The 17,755-nt window shown below is 33.8% G+C and overlaps 1 protein-coding gene across 1 annotated transcript in view; it reads right to left on the reverse strand.

The window, feature by feature from the left end:
- Positions 1-17,755, reverse strand: part of MS3_00011011 (uncharacterized protein) — a gene marked incomplete at its 5' end in the record, with an annotated part of 82,165 nt that overhangs the window by 9,913 nt on the left and 54,497 nt on the right. The window contains 9 exons of the mRNA XM_051219418.1: positions 1,523-1,675; positions 3,032-3,243; positions 4,070-4,154; positions 8,394-8,772; positions 9,201-9,267; positions 11,015-11,295; positions 13,637-13,917; positions 14,756-15,043; positions 15,989-16,196. Coding sequence (XP_051065199.1) covers positions 1,523-1,675; positions 3,032-3,243; positions 4,070-4,154; positions 8,394-8,772; positions 9,201-9,267; positions 11,015-11,295; positions 13,637-13,917; positions 14,756-15,043; positions 15,989-16,196 — 1,954 coding nt within the window. The remainder of the gene's footprint in view (positions 1-1,522; positions 1,676-3,031; positions 3,244-4,069; positions 4,155-8,393; positions 8,773-9,200; positions 9,268-11,014; positions 11,296-13,636; positions 13,918-14,755; positions 15,044-15,988; positions 16,197-17,755) is intronic.

A 17,755-nucleotide genomic window follows, 5' to 3' on the forward strand; every position in this document is an offset into this window, starting at 1 on the left:
ATAACTTTTCATATTCCAGACAGTAATTTACACCACACACTTGACTAATTTATCATTGCTGACAATATCAGAAGGGGTTTTGTGGATATTATAGTAATTTCAATAGTTGAAATTATGAGTCATTTGAAGCTAGACCACTATGGAAAAGCTGGAAACATTGGACGGTCATTTGGTCCTACTGTGGGACTCCTCAGTAGTGCGCATCCAAGATCCCGTCTTGCGAGACTCGAACCCAGGACCTACGAGTGGTGGATGTGTCGCTCAATTTCGTGGATTAGTTGAAGTCAGATATTAACAACATTGGATACCGGCCGGTTCAGTGATTTAGAGGTTAAGCATTCGCGCGCGAGACCCATAGATTCTGGGTTCAAATGTCGCGAGGCAGGATCGCGGATGCGCACCGCTGAGGAGTCCCAAAGTAGGATGAAACGGTAGTCTAGTGCTTCCACCTTTTCCATAGTGGTCTAGCTTCGATTGACTCATGATTACTAAAATATAACAATCCGATGACTAAGTTGTCATGTTTAACAGAAATACATAAACAGATGATGGCCTATTAATCTTATAAGTTTCAAATAGGCTGAAATGGATATCTTGCATTGTACTAGTGATTATGAATACCTAATCACATAGTGTTCACATTTCAAAAGTAAAAACTTGATTTATTTCCCAAAAGCTGTATTCATATAGAATAGTTAACGTGATCAGAAAGTTTGTTAGTTCGTTTGTATGCATTATGGGCAGTACGAATAATTCATTGAGTGTAATTTTCATAACTCTTCCTGTAGCTCTTCTAGAGTTACTGCCGATCTCAAGCCCGGGCAAAGCAGGAGGGTTGAGTATGGGGTCGATAACCCCATGCCGTAGAAACAAATCTTGCTATAAAAAAAGATGCTAACCAGATTAAATCTTGCTAAAACGGAATTTTTCATGCTTATAGATAATATAAACTGAACACCAGACCGACTTGAAAAATATAGGTCAAAAGGTCAAGGACACATCATGCATGGTTAAAGATAAGGGTGTGATTTTTGCTAAAATAATTAAATGGAGAGAAAAGTGAACTAACTTGATAGTTGTAATTCTGTCAGTGTAATAATAGTATTACAATGAATGATATAATTCACTTGGTATTGCTTCACTTGAATCTTCCCATCGATGGTTTTAGGACTGAAATTGATTAGTCTCTTATTGGCATATGTGCATACTGTGCGTATGCCTCCATATTGCCTTAATTTACAAGCATTATAAGCAGAGATGGATAGTGGCTAGTAGTGGAATCCAGGACGCGCGTTTCGTCCTGTTTGGGACTCGTCAGCTGGATGTACCTGCATCCACTGCTAGCCACTATCCATCTTTGCTTATAATGAATGATATAAGTAGAAAATATTCTGACATAGAGGATGAAGTGTAGTTAATTGTTCAAGGTTACCTTATTAACTAGCTAGTTAACACAAGTATTAACAGCCGAAGGAAATGAATGAAAAACACTGGCAAATCATTTTGACAACTATGCACATACCTAATAAATCAGGCATTGCTTTCGCATATTGATCCGGTTCACTTGCATAGACTAGATAAGATAATTTTTTCAAACAGGCAGCACGTAGATCATATTCACTCTCTTTACTAGTAAATAAATTTAAACCACCCGGTTGAGCGAATACAAGACGAGCTGGAAGGAAATTCGAAAAAGATAGATACTGTAACCTTCATCGACTTGCTATTTCAGTCATAAAATAAATATTAAGTGAAGTAAGGATCAGTGAATGAATTTAACACTAAAATACAAGATCTATTACCTCAAATTGAACTGGTTCGTCCATAAATTATAACTTTTTACTTGATAGACAAAAATATTGGTTCACTGCTAAGTGGCTAGATGTTGTCGACAAAAAAAACCCTGGACAGGTCTCGGGCTATTTAAAATGCATCAGTGAGGTATACTTTCAATCTTGAAGTAACTGGTGTCTCTAGGGAGATTTAACACCATATCACGTAGTTTCAAAATCTGAGACGTCACTACTGAGCTATGGGTGTCGTGAATGATCTCCTGTAGAATTGAGATATGTGCAATTAACTGATTACTGAATAGTGACCGATGTCGTGCTTGTCTGGTCCCTTTGGTATTGACTATGAAGCCGTTTAACTCGGTATCGAATCCAACAAGGAGCACCAACTCGAGATGACAGGTACATCTTACTGATAAGTACCAAAGTGCACACAAACTAGGTTTACTGTTTTCTGCAGACTAGCTTTAACCATCTAATATCTCATTATAGTGAACTCGACGTCGAGTCACAATAAAACTCAGCTGATAGCGTTATATCAGTACTAAAGGATAAGAAAAACATGTATAATAACTCCTCAGTGAACGATTAGTTATAAATTAGATCCTTCTGTACATAAATTTAGTGATATAAGAAAAAAAACCCAGTTTAGTTTAAGAAATGACAGATTTATGTATATCATTAGTTAACTCACTACTCAAAAAAACGGATATATTTCTAACTACCAGAATATTTTTAATAGAAGACGGATATTAATAACATGTTAGTTACTACCAACGGGAATATACATAGAAGAGAGACAAAGTAAATAAATTATAAATCCAAACGTACAATAATGCTACTCTGATCGAGATGAATAGAATTTGTGACAATATTCAAAGTACCCTTTAGGAAAATTAGGAAGGTACGACTACGCTACTTAATATTTGTAAGTAGTATGAGTTTTCTACAAAAAGTATCAGCGCTTCATATTTCAAGGTGTTTGAGTATTTTCTGAGGTATTCTAACAAAAAATTCTTCATTCCAAAAGGAAGTGAAAATTACTAACTTTTCTGTAAAAGGAACAAAATAGGCCGTTTACCTTCTATCATTACTACACAAATCTGAATCTGAAAAATAGATGATTTGTTAAACAAAAGAACATGGGCGAAGTCGGTATTAGAACTAGAATGAATCTTTTCGATGTGTTTTTTGTGTGTGGAAATCTTGGATATACCCAAAGAAAAATAAACTTCACATACCTAATGCTTCTTTAAATGTACTTTTATCTTGTGTCATTAAATTATCAATGATTAAAATCCAACTTTGTAAAGCAATTGGACTCATTTGAAAAAATACTGATTCATAAAATAAATCCAAAACATCACGACGCCATGATTTACGTGTATATTGATAACTACTGATCGATGCAATTAGTTTGCTGGCTACAGTAAAATGATCTGAATTACTTAATCTAAAAGAAATGGTTTTTAAATAGAAGGAAAATATTACCAGTATAATGTTGGAAGGGTAATGATGAATAGAAGATAATGGGAAGAGAATGACAATTCTATGAACAAAAGTATTGAATGAATATATACAGGATCTAGAACTTCAAGTAATTCACTTTTAGTGATTATACGAGAAATTATTGAAATAGAAACCGAATAATACTGAAGGCGGATGTTCTCATACAGTAAAACTTTTAGATGTGAGTCGAACCACACTTTATGAAGTATGTAACAGTTAGTGTACTAGTCTGTTGTCATCTTTGCTTATTTATTTACTTGAACACAAAAATATTGGTACAAAGAGGCACCGAATACATATGCTCCACACAAGTCACTTGATTTGTGTGAGGGTTGGGTGCTCAAACCGAATCAGGTGGTTTTCTTAGGGGGCCATAATCGGAGCCTTTAACCTAAAGGTTTAGTCAACAAGGCAGTGGAGCAACATAAGGAGATGCAGTCCCATGGTAGCTGGTGACTAACAATAGGTTCATGTGCCATTTGTTTCCTTCAGGATCCTGAAGCGCATGTGCACCATTGGTTTGGACTCACGGTTTTCCAACTTACCTAGATGGATCCTCCGTAAAATTCAATAACTTGAATTCCCTATGAATAATAGTGTAGATTATGATGGAAATTAAATTTCATAAACATTAAATTCAAACAGTACCAGACCAATACACATCTTTATTTGCCAAAGTACTTCCAATCGATCAATTTGTTCAATAAAAGTAATCAAGTCTTCTTATTAATGATATAATTACATCATATATAGAATGTAAATGAACTTACGTTCGAACACGAAGATAAGGAAAAATATTGCACAAAATATTGTTTAAAAATGTTGTTACACGATCTTTTTCATCACTTTTATACACTAAATCCAAAAATATAGCCATATTCTGTGTAAGTTTTAAAAGAGACCGACGTGTGCCAACACCCACCCACCGCCACAAAGGTTGGAAAGAATTAAAACAAAGAAGCAATCATGAAATGATGCAAATTTCAAATCAGATCATAAAATAGTAAAATTGAATATGACTAAGACATGTCTTCAAAGGATAACACTAACTGTCCTCCCTTACCATAGTAATTACCTTGCTGAGATCTTCATCGTTTATAACTGGAACTCAATTTCTACCAATGGAGGGCGTTCAATATTATACAACTTGGTATTTATATACTGAGACGGTGAATATGTGTTAGGTTCTAAGTTATTTCTGCCTAATTGAGTAACAGGAACGAGGAACATGAAAGTCGACAGTGTATATCGTTCAACACTGGACGATTTCATGCAGTTGGTTTCTTTGATAAACTTTTGTAAAGCGACAATAACGAATTATAATTGTAAAAGATTTCATTGATTTGCACAAATCACTGAGCGTATGAATGAGTGAATGGAATGAAATGAGTTCCCTTCATTCTAAAATCTTCGTTATTCTTGTTTAACAAAATATTGGACAAATCTAAAAGATAGTAGCGGAGTTCCAGTTATAAACTATGAAAGTTATTTGTCAATATGTGAATATGTTTAAAAAAAAACCCTGACGACTTTGTGTTTGACTTATTGTCCAGTTATCGTAGGTGTTTTGGAAGTAAAACCAATCTAGTGCTCTCTCATACTCCAATAGTTTCTCAGTAATAGGTTAATTCACAATGAGAAATAGACTGTAGGTCAGTAGGATTATTTTCGCTTGCATTTCACATCATTCTTTTATGAATTTAAATCTGTACAAAAATATCCGAAAAACTTAAATTATTTCACGTAACTCAATTTAGCTAGAGAATCAGTTAAGTGATTGTGAAGATACGCGACTTGAGAAAAGAATCGGAATTGTACTAAGTTCTCTACAGTGGATTATTCATAGTCGTAGTGTACACATTATCGTTTTTTACAATCAAAGAAGACTACTTTCAATATTCATGAAAGTGATCTTTACTACAAAGTTACATGATTAAACCAATCGACTTGAACTAAACAACATTGCTAAAACGACTGTTCACAAAGCTCCATTTTTTCATTCGTATGACAGTATGACGGTTATCCTTTAATCAGGAATTAAAACCAACAACATCTGATTCTGAAAATTGCTTACTCTTACACACACACACGCACGCATTTATATAGATGATGAATAAAAGCAAAATAAATAGGATTGATATGGAAAAACAAAAACAGGTTAAGATTGGTTTCTTATTTCACAAACAAAACTACATCTGTGAACAGAGAAGTCTGACTCACTGCCTTATCGCACCACGGGTGTTCTTCACGAAATTGAGAGGATGAAAACCGAATATACGGCACCGACTTTAACCGGGTTGGTGGATACGAAGAGTTCACCTAGGGTAGTTGGAAAACCTCAACACCAATCCAATGATGTGCATGGGCTCCAACATCGTGAAGGAATAATAAGCGTATGAACCAATTATTGGTTACTGGCTACGATGGGACTGACGCTGCTCCAAACCTTGTGGATTAGACCTTTAGGTCAAAGGCTCCGGGTGTGGCGCCCCCCCCCTAAGAAAACCACCAGCTTCGGTTTGAGCACCCAGGTGGTATCCCAGCCATCACACAAACCGAATGATTTATGTGGTGCATATTTATTTGGTGCCTTATTGTACCAATGTTTATATATTTAAATAAATAAACAAATAAATAATACCTCTGTTAACAACTCAATAGCTTGTATTGTCACATCGCTACGCATTCGGATACGTGTTATTTCATTGGACAACAAATTCACAGATGCTAATATTGTGGGAAAACCATACAAAAACAAATATTTATGCATAAAAAAGATTCAAATGATAAATTAAATAGACAATACGTGGAAAAATTTACAATAATTTTAGCATAACGATAAGTAAAACTACGGAAAGTTGAGAGATTTTAATAAACAACCATATTTTTTGAATGATTGGGGTTTAGTATGATATGCAATCGATGGACAGACATAGCGTAAAACACTGCGTGGTGATTAATGTCATGTGTGTCAGGTCCTTCTCAGTGCACATCGAATCCTATCGACCAAGTTGCAATGTGTCCACTAGCCAAATTAATTCGATATTGCGTGCACTATGTTGAGATAAGATGGTGGTTCGAAGTAGTGAACAGGAATCCCTGGACCTAGGTTTCGTGCTACTTGGCACTCGTCAGCAAGGTGTACATGTGATCTTGAGGGAACTGGCACTCCTTGACGGATTCGAACCCATATCACCCAGTATCACAGTCACAGACGTTACCATTGGGCTATCCGGGCCGCGACTGACCTTCTGTAGGACTGAGATGTATTTACAATCGATTGAACACTGGGTGATGGAGATCAATGTCATGTGTGTCAGATTCTTTTCAGTGCAGAAGGAATTCTATGGATGATGGAAATGATTACGAACATAGGGATCACAATTTTCTCTTATTGTTTAAAACATTTCATTAAAACTGAAAATACGTGACATTTGAAAAAAAAGTTGTCTTCAATAAATTACTTCCTAAAAAATGGAAGCATCAGGTGGTGAGCAACGACAGATTTAAAAGTAGGATTCAAGATAGCAAAGATTAGTTGATTGATAAGACTATAAAACCTATACATGATGTAGCCACCGTATACTCAGACGCCCAATACTGGTTGATTTAAGGGTAAATTTAAGAAAAAGCCAAGACGAAATGAATCCATTGATTTTATTGACTGTTAAACTGAAACATGTCATTCAGTCGTAAACAACAGAACATGCTTATGTTTCATATTAAGCGGTTCAATTTATAACAGTTCACTACCACTGTACACAAGTTACTGTTAAAAAATGTATCTTAGATCAATATCTTGGAATCGCTTGTTTAGAGCATGGATTATAGGTAGAAGTATCATACGTACATGTGTATGTATGTACTCTTCTTTTTAACTTGTGAAATCTTTCACGTATTAAAATTAATTGACATATTATTAAGCAACCAACTTTTCAAACTAAAAAGCATCCTATACTCATAGATTGTGCTGTCGTGTTTGTAATAAAGAACACAATTCGATCGGCAAAGTTTTCAATATCTGTGGAAATTGATCTTCATCAGTCTAACTTTAACAAAGATGGATATAACTAGAGACTGTGGAGATTATTCTTGGTTGAAATTATCTCGGCACTCAGCAAAACACGTGAATTCGACATTTTACTCTTGGATTTTCCGAAATACCTGTTAACTAAAAAGGTTACTTCCAGTAGCGTGGGGCATCAGTTATAATAACTGTGCTTTTGATTGACACAAGCCGAACTTCATTTCTCCAGGTTCATCATTGGCTACCGTGCCCCATTGGATATTGGAAGCAATATTAGTCGAAATGAATTACGTTTACTCTCACATAAGCACAGGTTTTCAAACATTGTTTCTACGAAAACAAGAACTACAGATGATTTGGATTAGTCTAAAACTGTTGGGGACGTTAGATCCTCAGAAGTCTATTGGAAAAGGACTTAATTTTGTAATTTTATCTAGAAAATTTGAACTTCTTTGCTTTCGCGCCAAAGGTGCTGTTTTCAACTTCATGTCGTATTTCCCATTTGGGAGAATCTTAAATGCTATTGGTCCGTTGTGCCTTTTAGTATGCTATTTTGTAACTCTTCCCAAGGACGGTTTTGTGCTGTATGTATATGTTTTGATGTGTTTTTTGTTATCGCTCTTTTCTGCCTGTTTGCGGAATATACTTCCCCATTCCATGCTTGGACTTCTTCCTCTATTTAGCGGGGCTGGGACGCATCGAATAGCTAACTTATTGGGTTTTGGTCACCGAGTCTTTGTTCCGTTCGCAGTCTAAGTGAACTCGTAACCGCTTCAAACGTAGCAAAAACTTAAACTAATGAAATATCAACTAGCGAATAATCAGTTTCAACCTGAATACCAAATAACTTCTGTAGATTAACTAAAATGTTACTCTAAATGATGTCCATCCCATCTACCAACTAATTCGAGAACACTAGTGATGATAAATGTGAGATTATTTTCTTTCTTTATACATTTCACACATGCGGAATACCGTTTTGTCTATTATCACAGTTTCATTTAACCTAGAATAATTAAAACGATACATAAATACAAACAAACGAACAAATAATGTTACTATCTTACAATGCCGTGATTTTGAATAACATGATGAAGGCCATGGTATTGACATTGATTTATCATATAAATCTTTTATAGAAGATTGCTCTAAATCATTCAATACATCACTTGCATTGTTAAGTTGTCCAATAGAATGTGAATTTGCTAAATCTGATGATCCATTTCCTAGTCGATCAGATTTATTAATCGATTCAAAAACATCCGATCCTGAAAGGGATGTACGATCAGTTAGATCGATAGAATTTAAAGGTTGGGAATATGTAAATGAATTGGTCAAATCACCATCGAGTTGACGAACTTGTAAAGTTTTACGAAACCATGATGGTTGATGCAAGGCAGATGCAGCAATAGAAGCTGTCGTTTCAAGTAATCGATGACATAATTCCTGAATAAGAAAATAAAGAAATTAATCGGAAAAATTAAGAGTAAAATAGCGCCTTCATCACTTTCGGTTGATTTTAAAAACTCACCAGCCCGAAGATTAAAACTCGAATACCAAAAAATGAAGAAAACATTCATAAATGTGACTAGAACTTTGATACCAATCATATGTTTACAAAATCCATTGTTTCAATACCTTATAATGATATATACTACTAAATGATCGTTCTTCATAAATAATCCAAGAGTCTGAAGTGGTCAGTACCACCAGTTGGGAAATATCAAAAATGTATGTTGATTACACCTAAACAATTGATAGTTAATTAGTGAGTAAAGCAAACAACGAACTATCTGCATGGAAGGTTACTTAATTAAATGTCGCATATATTAATAAGTTAAATAATAATTAAGAACGAAGTATGGACAACATACCTGTAACTCTTTTTGTTCTCGTTTATCATCGCTAAAATTAGCTGTTTCTAAAAATTTACTGAAGATTCTAAAAAAGAAAAACGAGATCAATACAAATATCACTTATCGATAACAGTACTCATTTCATTTACACATACAGGTGCTATGAATGAAAAATTCAAGATGATTTTATCAAGAGATTGATTCAAACAACAAGTGACATTTTTTAAACAAACGATGTAGCCACAAGGTTTAGAAGTTTAAAGAAATATTTTCAATGAAAATGAAACTTAAAAATACTATTGTAAAAACAAAGAATCATAGCCATGGTAACCGTTTATCGCATGGTATAATTACCAGACTGAGGAAATGCTTAAGTATTTATTGAACTACTGTTTATTAAAAAGTAGTATAACACGAAATACAAAAAACATTAAGGGACATTGAACTTGTCAAACAATATTCAAATATATCTTTTAAAATACATTCAAGTGTGCTGAAAATGTAGAAAGTATTCTTATGGATATTCTAAGATTTACGGAAAATTACTTATTCCAAACGGATATACCTTTATGACTTTAAACGAAACAAGAAAATAGATTTAAGCAGAATTACATGGATTCATTTTTATTTTGTTACGTTTTCGTTGACTTTACAAACTGCTTCAATATTTTTTCAATTCCGATTTTTCAAGACTAAACTCTGTAGGCGACTGACAAGAACAAAAACTCAATTGATGTTATTCAACTGTGATCAGTTGCTGGAGAGCTGAGTAACATCCCTGATAGTCGGTAGAAGTGATGTTTTGGTATGTGCTACATGTACGGACAGATAGAAGTAGTGTGTATCAAGAAATAAGTAGGATTGTTACAGACAGAAGAGAAATAGAAACAGAATTAGTTATTATGGCAACAGGAATGGAAGAATGATGGATTTTATGAGACACACATCGAGGAAGATATGCGAATGGTGTATTGTTTTCAGATTTTACAAATGTAGTGTGTAATTTTGCATAAATTTCTTATCATTACATTTTCTCGAACCCAATCTTCCACATTCACTCTATTACCAAGTCTTAGAAATCATTACTGATTCGATTCCATTCCCTATTCAGGTTATTGATTGCATCTCATAATATTAATGTATTGTAGTAACTTAAAACGGTGAGTATATGTTGTTTCTTGACTGAATAATAGGATATTTCATGTATCACTAATATAGATCAAAAATATACTATTTAATGAAAGTGAATGCAATTTTCAAATAATAATGTTAACAGTAAAACTATGAATAAACAGACCGAGATGATAAGATAATGTTGACTGAGCATCTCATAAAAAAAGAGTAAAGATCACTTGGTGTCATTTGCTTGTATCTACCCATTGTTGTTTATAACTGTCTCTTGTTTACAGGCACATCTAGCTGACGAGTCCTAAATAGAACGAAACACGCGTCGAACTGGATTCTATTGTAGGCCACTAACAATGCAGGATGCACATATGCCAATAAAAGACTAACCAATTGCAGTCCTAAACAACAATACCAAGTGAATTTATACTTCACTCCATTGAATAAGTAAGTGGATATCAACACTCAGTAACTAAGTGGATAACACGATGGCATTTGAAGCGATCGGTACTGGATTGTAGTCCTAAAGTAAACATCAACTTTGAGATGCAAATACATCCAACTGACGAGTATTAAATAGAACGAAACACACGTCCACTACTAGCCAATATCCATCTTTGTTTCTAACAATTTCACCATCAACATAAAATACGTAGTAGCAACAAAAAACCAAATAAACACAACTTAATACAATAAATTTAACATACTTGATAAGAATGAATATTCCTGCTGGTGAAAGACCCAATGTAGTACTACTACTATTAGTACTATTAGTGTTAGTCGTACTGGTTGTCGTTGATGTTGTTGTTATATTCATTAAATTTATATTATTATAATTAATTATTGTTGGTAAATTAATTAAATCACGTATTAATATTAATAATAAATCAGATGATATAAAATCTGGTTTCATAATAAGCCATGCATAAAATAAATGTAATAAATTCGTTTGTAAACGTATTAAATTTACTCCAGAATTTGTATTTGACTAAATGAACAAAAGGTAAATAAATAGAAAACAAAAACAAAAAAATTGATGAGCATGAAGAAAAAAAAATAATAATAAAGAAAATCAATATTCATTCTTGTCCACTGAATGCTACTTGTTACATTTGGTCGTCACTGAATGTTATGTCGGAAACTCTTATCACTTATACTCGAAATAAGGGACATCTGTAGTTCCCACGACGTGAAAGTAAGAACACAAAGATTGGTATAAGTGAATATTAATTAACCTCAAAACACGACGATGACGACGACGACAACAACCTTAATCGAAAAACACACTCATTTATATATTGATTATCTATACAATTTGATTAATAATGAGGATGAAATTACATATATGAAAAATGCTCAGTTATAACAAATCACATATAGAGCATAGTTTAGGTCAATCGAATCCAAGAATATTGTATATTATACGAGAAAAAAAGGAGGTGCCTGAAAAGGAAATTGGATTAGAGGTAGTCTTAGTGACCTGAGAGCATGACCGCAGTGCCCAAAGGACAACTGCTTGAGGTCGATCACACACGAACTTTTTATGGGTAATTTTTATGCTGGCTCCGTACTTGTTGAGACCTTAGCGACGGAGACCCATATCCGTGGGATAAGTTGGGGTGTTCATTTTTAGGGTTGACCTTTTCTAACCCCAACCCTCTTTGTGGGAAGGCAGCATCGCTGTCATGCTGGTTGTCTGAAGAAAACACTTTACTCCTGTCACACCTCTGTACAGTCAGCAGTATGACTTCGCCTTTGGACCTTAGATATGTTGCTTTTAGTCTTACCGCTTTTCAACCGACCTGTCTGATATGGTAGAACCTTGGGGAATGGTTGTTCCAGCCAGTATAGCTCGGTTGCTTCATCACGATAGGCAAGCCCGACCACCACGTCAAGGTAGCAACAACGGTCGGGATTATACGAGAAAAGAAAACAATTACTACACTGAATAATCATTACATTGAATTATAACGGAGGTAATGTTGAACAAAACTCATAATGAGTAAATCAAAACGAATTTTGACTTTTCTTTCCATCATATCAGTTCTGTTGTAGTGAACGAGAACACACAAATGAGACCAAACGAATGTAGTTGAATACAAAATTACAAAACACCTTAATAAAATTTAAGAACCGTTACAGTAAATACTTTATTTGCAAACAATCAATTAACTGTCTTAAACTTGACTATTCCTTTTGTAAATATCCGTCCATCATCTCAGATTTGATTGTTCCTGCATTTTCATACCAATTACTTTCTCTTCCCGCTCTTTCCTTCTCGACCATCTGCCGCCAGACATTCTAATCCTGACTATCATCATTATATACTACTTAAGTGGATATAAGTATCTCACATCACACTATCTTTACGAGACTATGTAGAACTTCTTTCTTTTTTCTAAAAAAATATTGTTAATTACTACAGACAAATAACGCAACTTTTGTCGTTGGTAGAAAGATATCTTGCCTAGGTCATAAATGAAATTAGGGTATATTTAGCATTTGATTCGTGAGGATCCAACAATAGTACCTCACTAACAAATGGCTGGAAAAAGAAGTAGCCATGAGTCCATGGGAGGTCAACAGCGGTTATTTAACTCATTCAGATTCAGCATCAGTCTTTAGCTGTCAAAATCATTTCTACAATTTGAATATGATCATAGACAAGACAAATCATAATTATCAGCTGAGGAATTGGTCATATCCGGAAAAATAAGAAAAACACGACTGATTCCCCAAAATGCCCTAGTACGGTCGAGAGTGGGGAGAGTCAACTCTCTCTCTCTCTCTCTCCCGAAATACTCTCACATAGTCACGTGCATACAACCACTAACAGGGAAATTCTAAACACTGCCTTCTCGCATCACGGGTGTTCATTACGAAATTGAGAGGATGAAAACCGAATGTCCGGCACTGGCTTTAACCGGGTTGGTGGACACGGAGAATCCATCTAGGGGAGTTGGAAAACCCTGATTCCAAACCAATGGTGTACATGGGTTCCAGTATCCTGAAGCAACAAATGGCGTATGAACCAATCGTTGGTCATCGGCTACCATGAAACTGCATCTCCTGACGCTGCTCCATTGCCTTGTTGACCAGACCTATAGGTCAAAGGCTCCGCATGTGCCCCTCCAACAAAACCATTCGCTTCGATTTGGGCACCCAAACAGTATCCCAGCCCTCACACAAATCTAATGATCTATGTGGTGCATATCTATTTAATGCTTTCTTGTACCTATGTTTATAATGTTTAAATAAACATTCATTCAAATAGGAAAGTAATATAAATATGTAAATAACAAATTATCATTTACAATACTAATTATTACTTTATATCCATTTGTTATTAATGATGTATTCATTTCTTGTAATGGTGAATATGAATTCATTAATGATGATGATAATGAAGTGAAATTATATTGTAATTGAATAGTATTAATAATTGGTAATAAAAATGAATTATTCATTGGACGACGTAGAATATCACGTAAATGATTAATTAATATTGTAGATGATAATATAGAACCATAATGTTTATCATCATAAGTTTGACCACTAATTAAATCTAATAAACTATATTGTTTATGATGTAATGGAATGGAGTAAATTTCTAAAAAAAAAGAGAGAGAAAACAGAGAAAGAGAAAAGAAATGTAAATAATTCAAAAGCTTGTTTCTATCAATGAAGTATAATACAGAGAGATGGTAGAAATAATAAACAAACAATAATGATAAATAAATAAATTATCAGAATGGGTTTTGTGGAGATTTCAGTTGTTGAAATCATAAGTCAATTGAAACTAGACCATCATGGAAAACCTGGAAGCACTAGACGGTCGTTTCTTTCTAGTATGAGACTCCTCAGCAGTGATCATCCACGATCCCGCACCCCGAGGTATTCGAACCCAGGACCTATCATAAAGATGACAAATATAATTATGTAACTATGCTTGAAGTCCGTAAAAATCGATTGTTTTTTTCTCTTTCTACTGAAAGACATAGATTCAACAAACGATCCAGTATAAATGTATACCAATCTAAGCTATCATATTTGATATGAATATAAAGAGAGAGATTACGTAATTGAAATAATATCAATAGAATGAATATATATTTTGACAGATGGTTAATTGATTTCATACAATGTCGAATAATGATTTCAATCATAGATTATAATTATCTATCTGGTTCTAACATAAAGTTAGTACCTTCTAAAATGATTAGGAGCAATAATTCATGTCTTTATCAGTTGGGTACAATTACCTGTACAAGACACAAATCAAGGTCTTCTTAATTTTCCATAACAGTATTGTATTTTACACCGAATCCAGTATTATGGCTTTAGGATATCATCACATGTAACTCTGTCGTTGAATAGAAAAAACCTCTAACGGATTTGAGACTAATTATACATTACATTCTACATATACATACATAAAGAACACTTACCTGAAGTACCATTATCTCTTTTTGTTCTTATAGGTATAAGCATATCCAATGGGCCATAGTTTATTAGTGAATCGAATCCAGCAAGTAGACCACCAGTTTCAATATCAAAAGTTGTATTTGGCCAAGCTACAGCGGTTGTTACCAATAAGAGATCTGGATGTTGTGTTGCGATAGGCTTTAATAGTCGACGAATAGCGCCACGAACAAGAGTAGCTGAACCAAGGCTAATTAATGGAGATAAACTTTCAGAAGGAATAGGTGAATTTAACAACGACCAATGTTCTTTATCTGAAGAGTATATAGAATGAAAAGTTTGAGAATACCATTATATGGTGGTTTAAATAATCAGTGATAGTTAACTTCTTTTTGATCACTCGATGAGTTTAATTGATAATCTAAGATTTATTCATACATATAGGTAACAGGAGAATAAATTATCTCCGTTTTACTATATCATACTTCTGAGTTCTTCCTTAGTTGACTTAGATCCACACTTTGTGTTTACAGCACGATACTACTTACTAATATTCAGTAGTTCGATATATACTGAGACAAAATAAGAACGCCGATGACCTCAGAATATAATTTCGGTAATTGTGTTTGGTTGATTTTCTTTTAGCTGCACACAAGCTAAATATATTTAATTAGTTCCAATTATTGAAACAATATTGAAGACTGAATTGTCAGACAACAAAAAACAAGTTCTGAGTAATGTAAAGGAAGCTAACAGTTGAAGCTGTAAAAGTTCTTTTCATAAAAATCACTTGAGGTAATCAGTTCTAGAATATAAAGTTAACTTTACTAATTAATCTGAAAGAATATTCTTGGAAGTTAAAAAGAGAAAAGAGTACATGTGAGTTGAATTTAACAGATTTTGATTACAATGAGATATTACCAAGGCATTTGAAGATGATTTACTGATTCTTCTTCAATACGAAGGTCAGACTCATTCCTACTAACCGTTATGCTTTCTGTAAATTTTAACAACGTGGAATGTAACTGTTTATTAAAAACCTAAAACGAATTCATTGCCCCTGTATCCAGCAGGTCGTATGCTATTAACCCACGCAGTTAATTATCTTTTTTTGTTTTGGGATACGCTTATTCAAACAAGAAAATTGAACCATACTCATGCCTTAGCGTTGTAACCAATCACATTGTACATATATATATATATATATATAATGAATAAACAAACAAACAAATAATATAACTATTGAATACATCTTTCACCTGGATAACGACTAGTCATTGTACAAGTAGATTTGTAGAAGTTTCCTTTATGTAATTGACAAAATGGTGATTGATTAAGAGTATTCCAAAGGAATGCTATACTTGAAATAATATCAGGCATTAAACGTAATACCTCCAATTGAGCTTGAACAAAAGGATGCAATTCAGGATTTAATACATCATCTTTAATATTGACATTTTTAGAGTTCTAAAATAAGATGAACAAAAATTGTGAATAGATAATGAACAGAATGAGCAATTGAAAAAGTAAAATAAAATAAAAGAAAACATTATGATTATTTAATTGACAAGTCGTTCAAAAACTGATTGACTTCAAATCGGTAGACAGTATTCAAATTGTTGGTAGAACCATGAACTTGTTATGAAAGGTTATATAGATTCATTTCGTGATAAAGTTAAAAGTATGCATTGATGACGAGTTCCACACTACCATTAAACGACTAATCAGTATTATCTATTTATCAATGATTGGCTAGATAAAAATCAGTCTTTGAAGTTCCTTACAAATAATATATTTAATACTGAATTGACAAGTCTCTGTTTGCATATCCAGTCCTAGACTAACTAATAGTATGTTAGTAGTATTCGATCAATGGTATCTTCGAAGCATCGCTTGTGTATTTTGCGACCACAAATTAAGCAGTGGATTGGGTTAGCATTTGAGTACTAGGTTACGATGGGAAATCGATTGGAGAGGTAGTAAATCTTCACTAACTATGGTGATTCATACATCGATTACATGTACTCCTCTATCTTTCACCTCAACGGGTAACGTCTTCTGATGTAGGAGTAGTCTGGAATAAGTCAGTGACAGTCAAACCAAAACACAACACCAGTATATGAATTCATCGGCAATTAGACTGAGTCATGTTAGTCGGTATAGATCACTACTAATGATTAGATTTTAAATGATATGGCTTAAAATCGTTTACAGTGACACAGGCACATACGCCCTTTCCTACAATTCTGAGATTCTAAATTCCTCATAACCTACTTTTGTTTTTTATTTCACGAATTTATATTTTCTTCTCAAATCGCACCTTCGATACCTAATCGTTCCTATTACCATTGATACGTCTAGTGTTGTGGGATTTGGTCTGACAATTTCATTTATCTGTGCTAATAAGGTCTGATAACTTGAACCGATGTACATACGTACCGGGTTCTATGTTGTAAGCGACTAATTGATCTTGAAAGAATAACTTGTTGTTGAATAGTAGTAAAATATGCAACGTACATTTCATTTTTATGTATATTTTTTACTCGGTTCCTACTAAGATATTGACAGGCTGTACATTAGCCAAAAATGTTAACATCATAATTCGCTAAGTTCTTAAATCACAAAACATGAGTCTTGAATCATGTTCATAATCACAATTAAATAGTAATAATAATAATAATAATAAAGCTATAAGGAATATTGGAGAATTAGTTCAAAGTTTATATATATCAAAAGAAACTGATCAGCTTTGAATGTAAACAAACATAAAGCATTACGAATAATACTTAGATTTCAGATTTAAGCTGTAGTAAATTATAATGTTTAGGATCCAACACATTTCTTACAATCTGTATATATATAATGGCAAAACGAATCAGCCAACTGATTTCTCTATAATGGACGTCAGTTTTAACATTCAAAAACCCTATTCGAACTGAATGACCGTTTATAAGGCAAAAATCGAAGTATCAAAGTTTCGAAATCGTCTATAAAGCTTCTGTTTAAGTAGTCGGGCAGTATCACAG

The sequence above is a fragment of the Schistosoma haematobium genome, chromosome 6 (assembly GCF_000699445.3).
Source record: "Schistosoma haematobium chromosome 6, whole genome shotgun sequence".
Taxonomy (NCBI): Eukaryota; Metazoa; Platyhelminthes; class Trematoda; order Strigeidida; family Schistosomatidae; genus Schistosoma; species Schistosoma haematobium.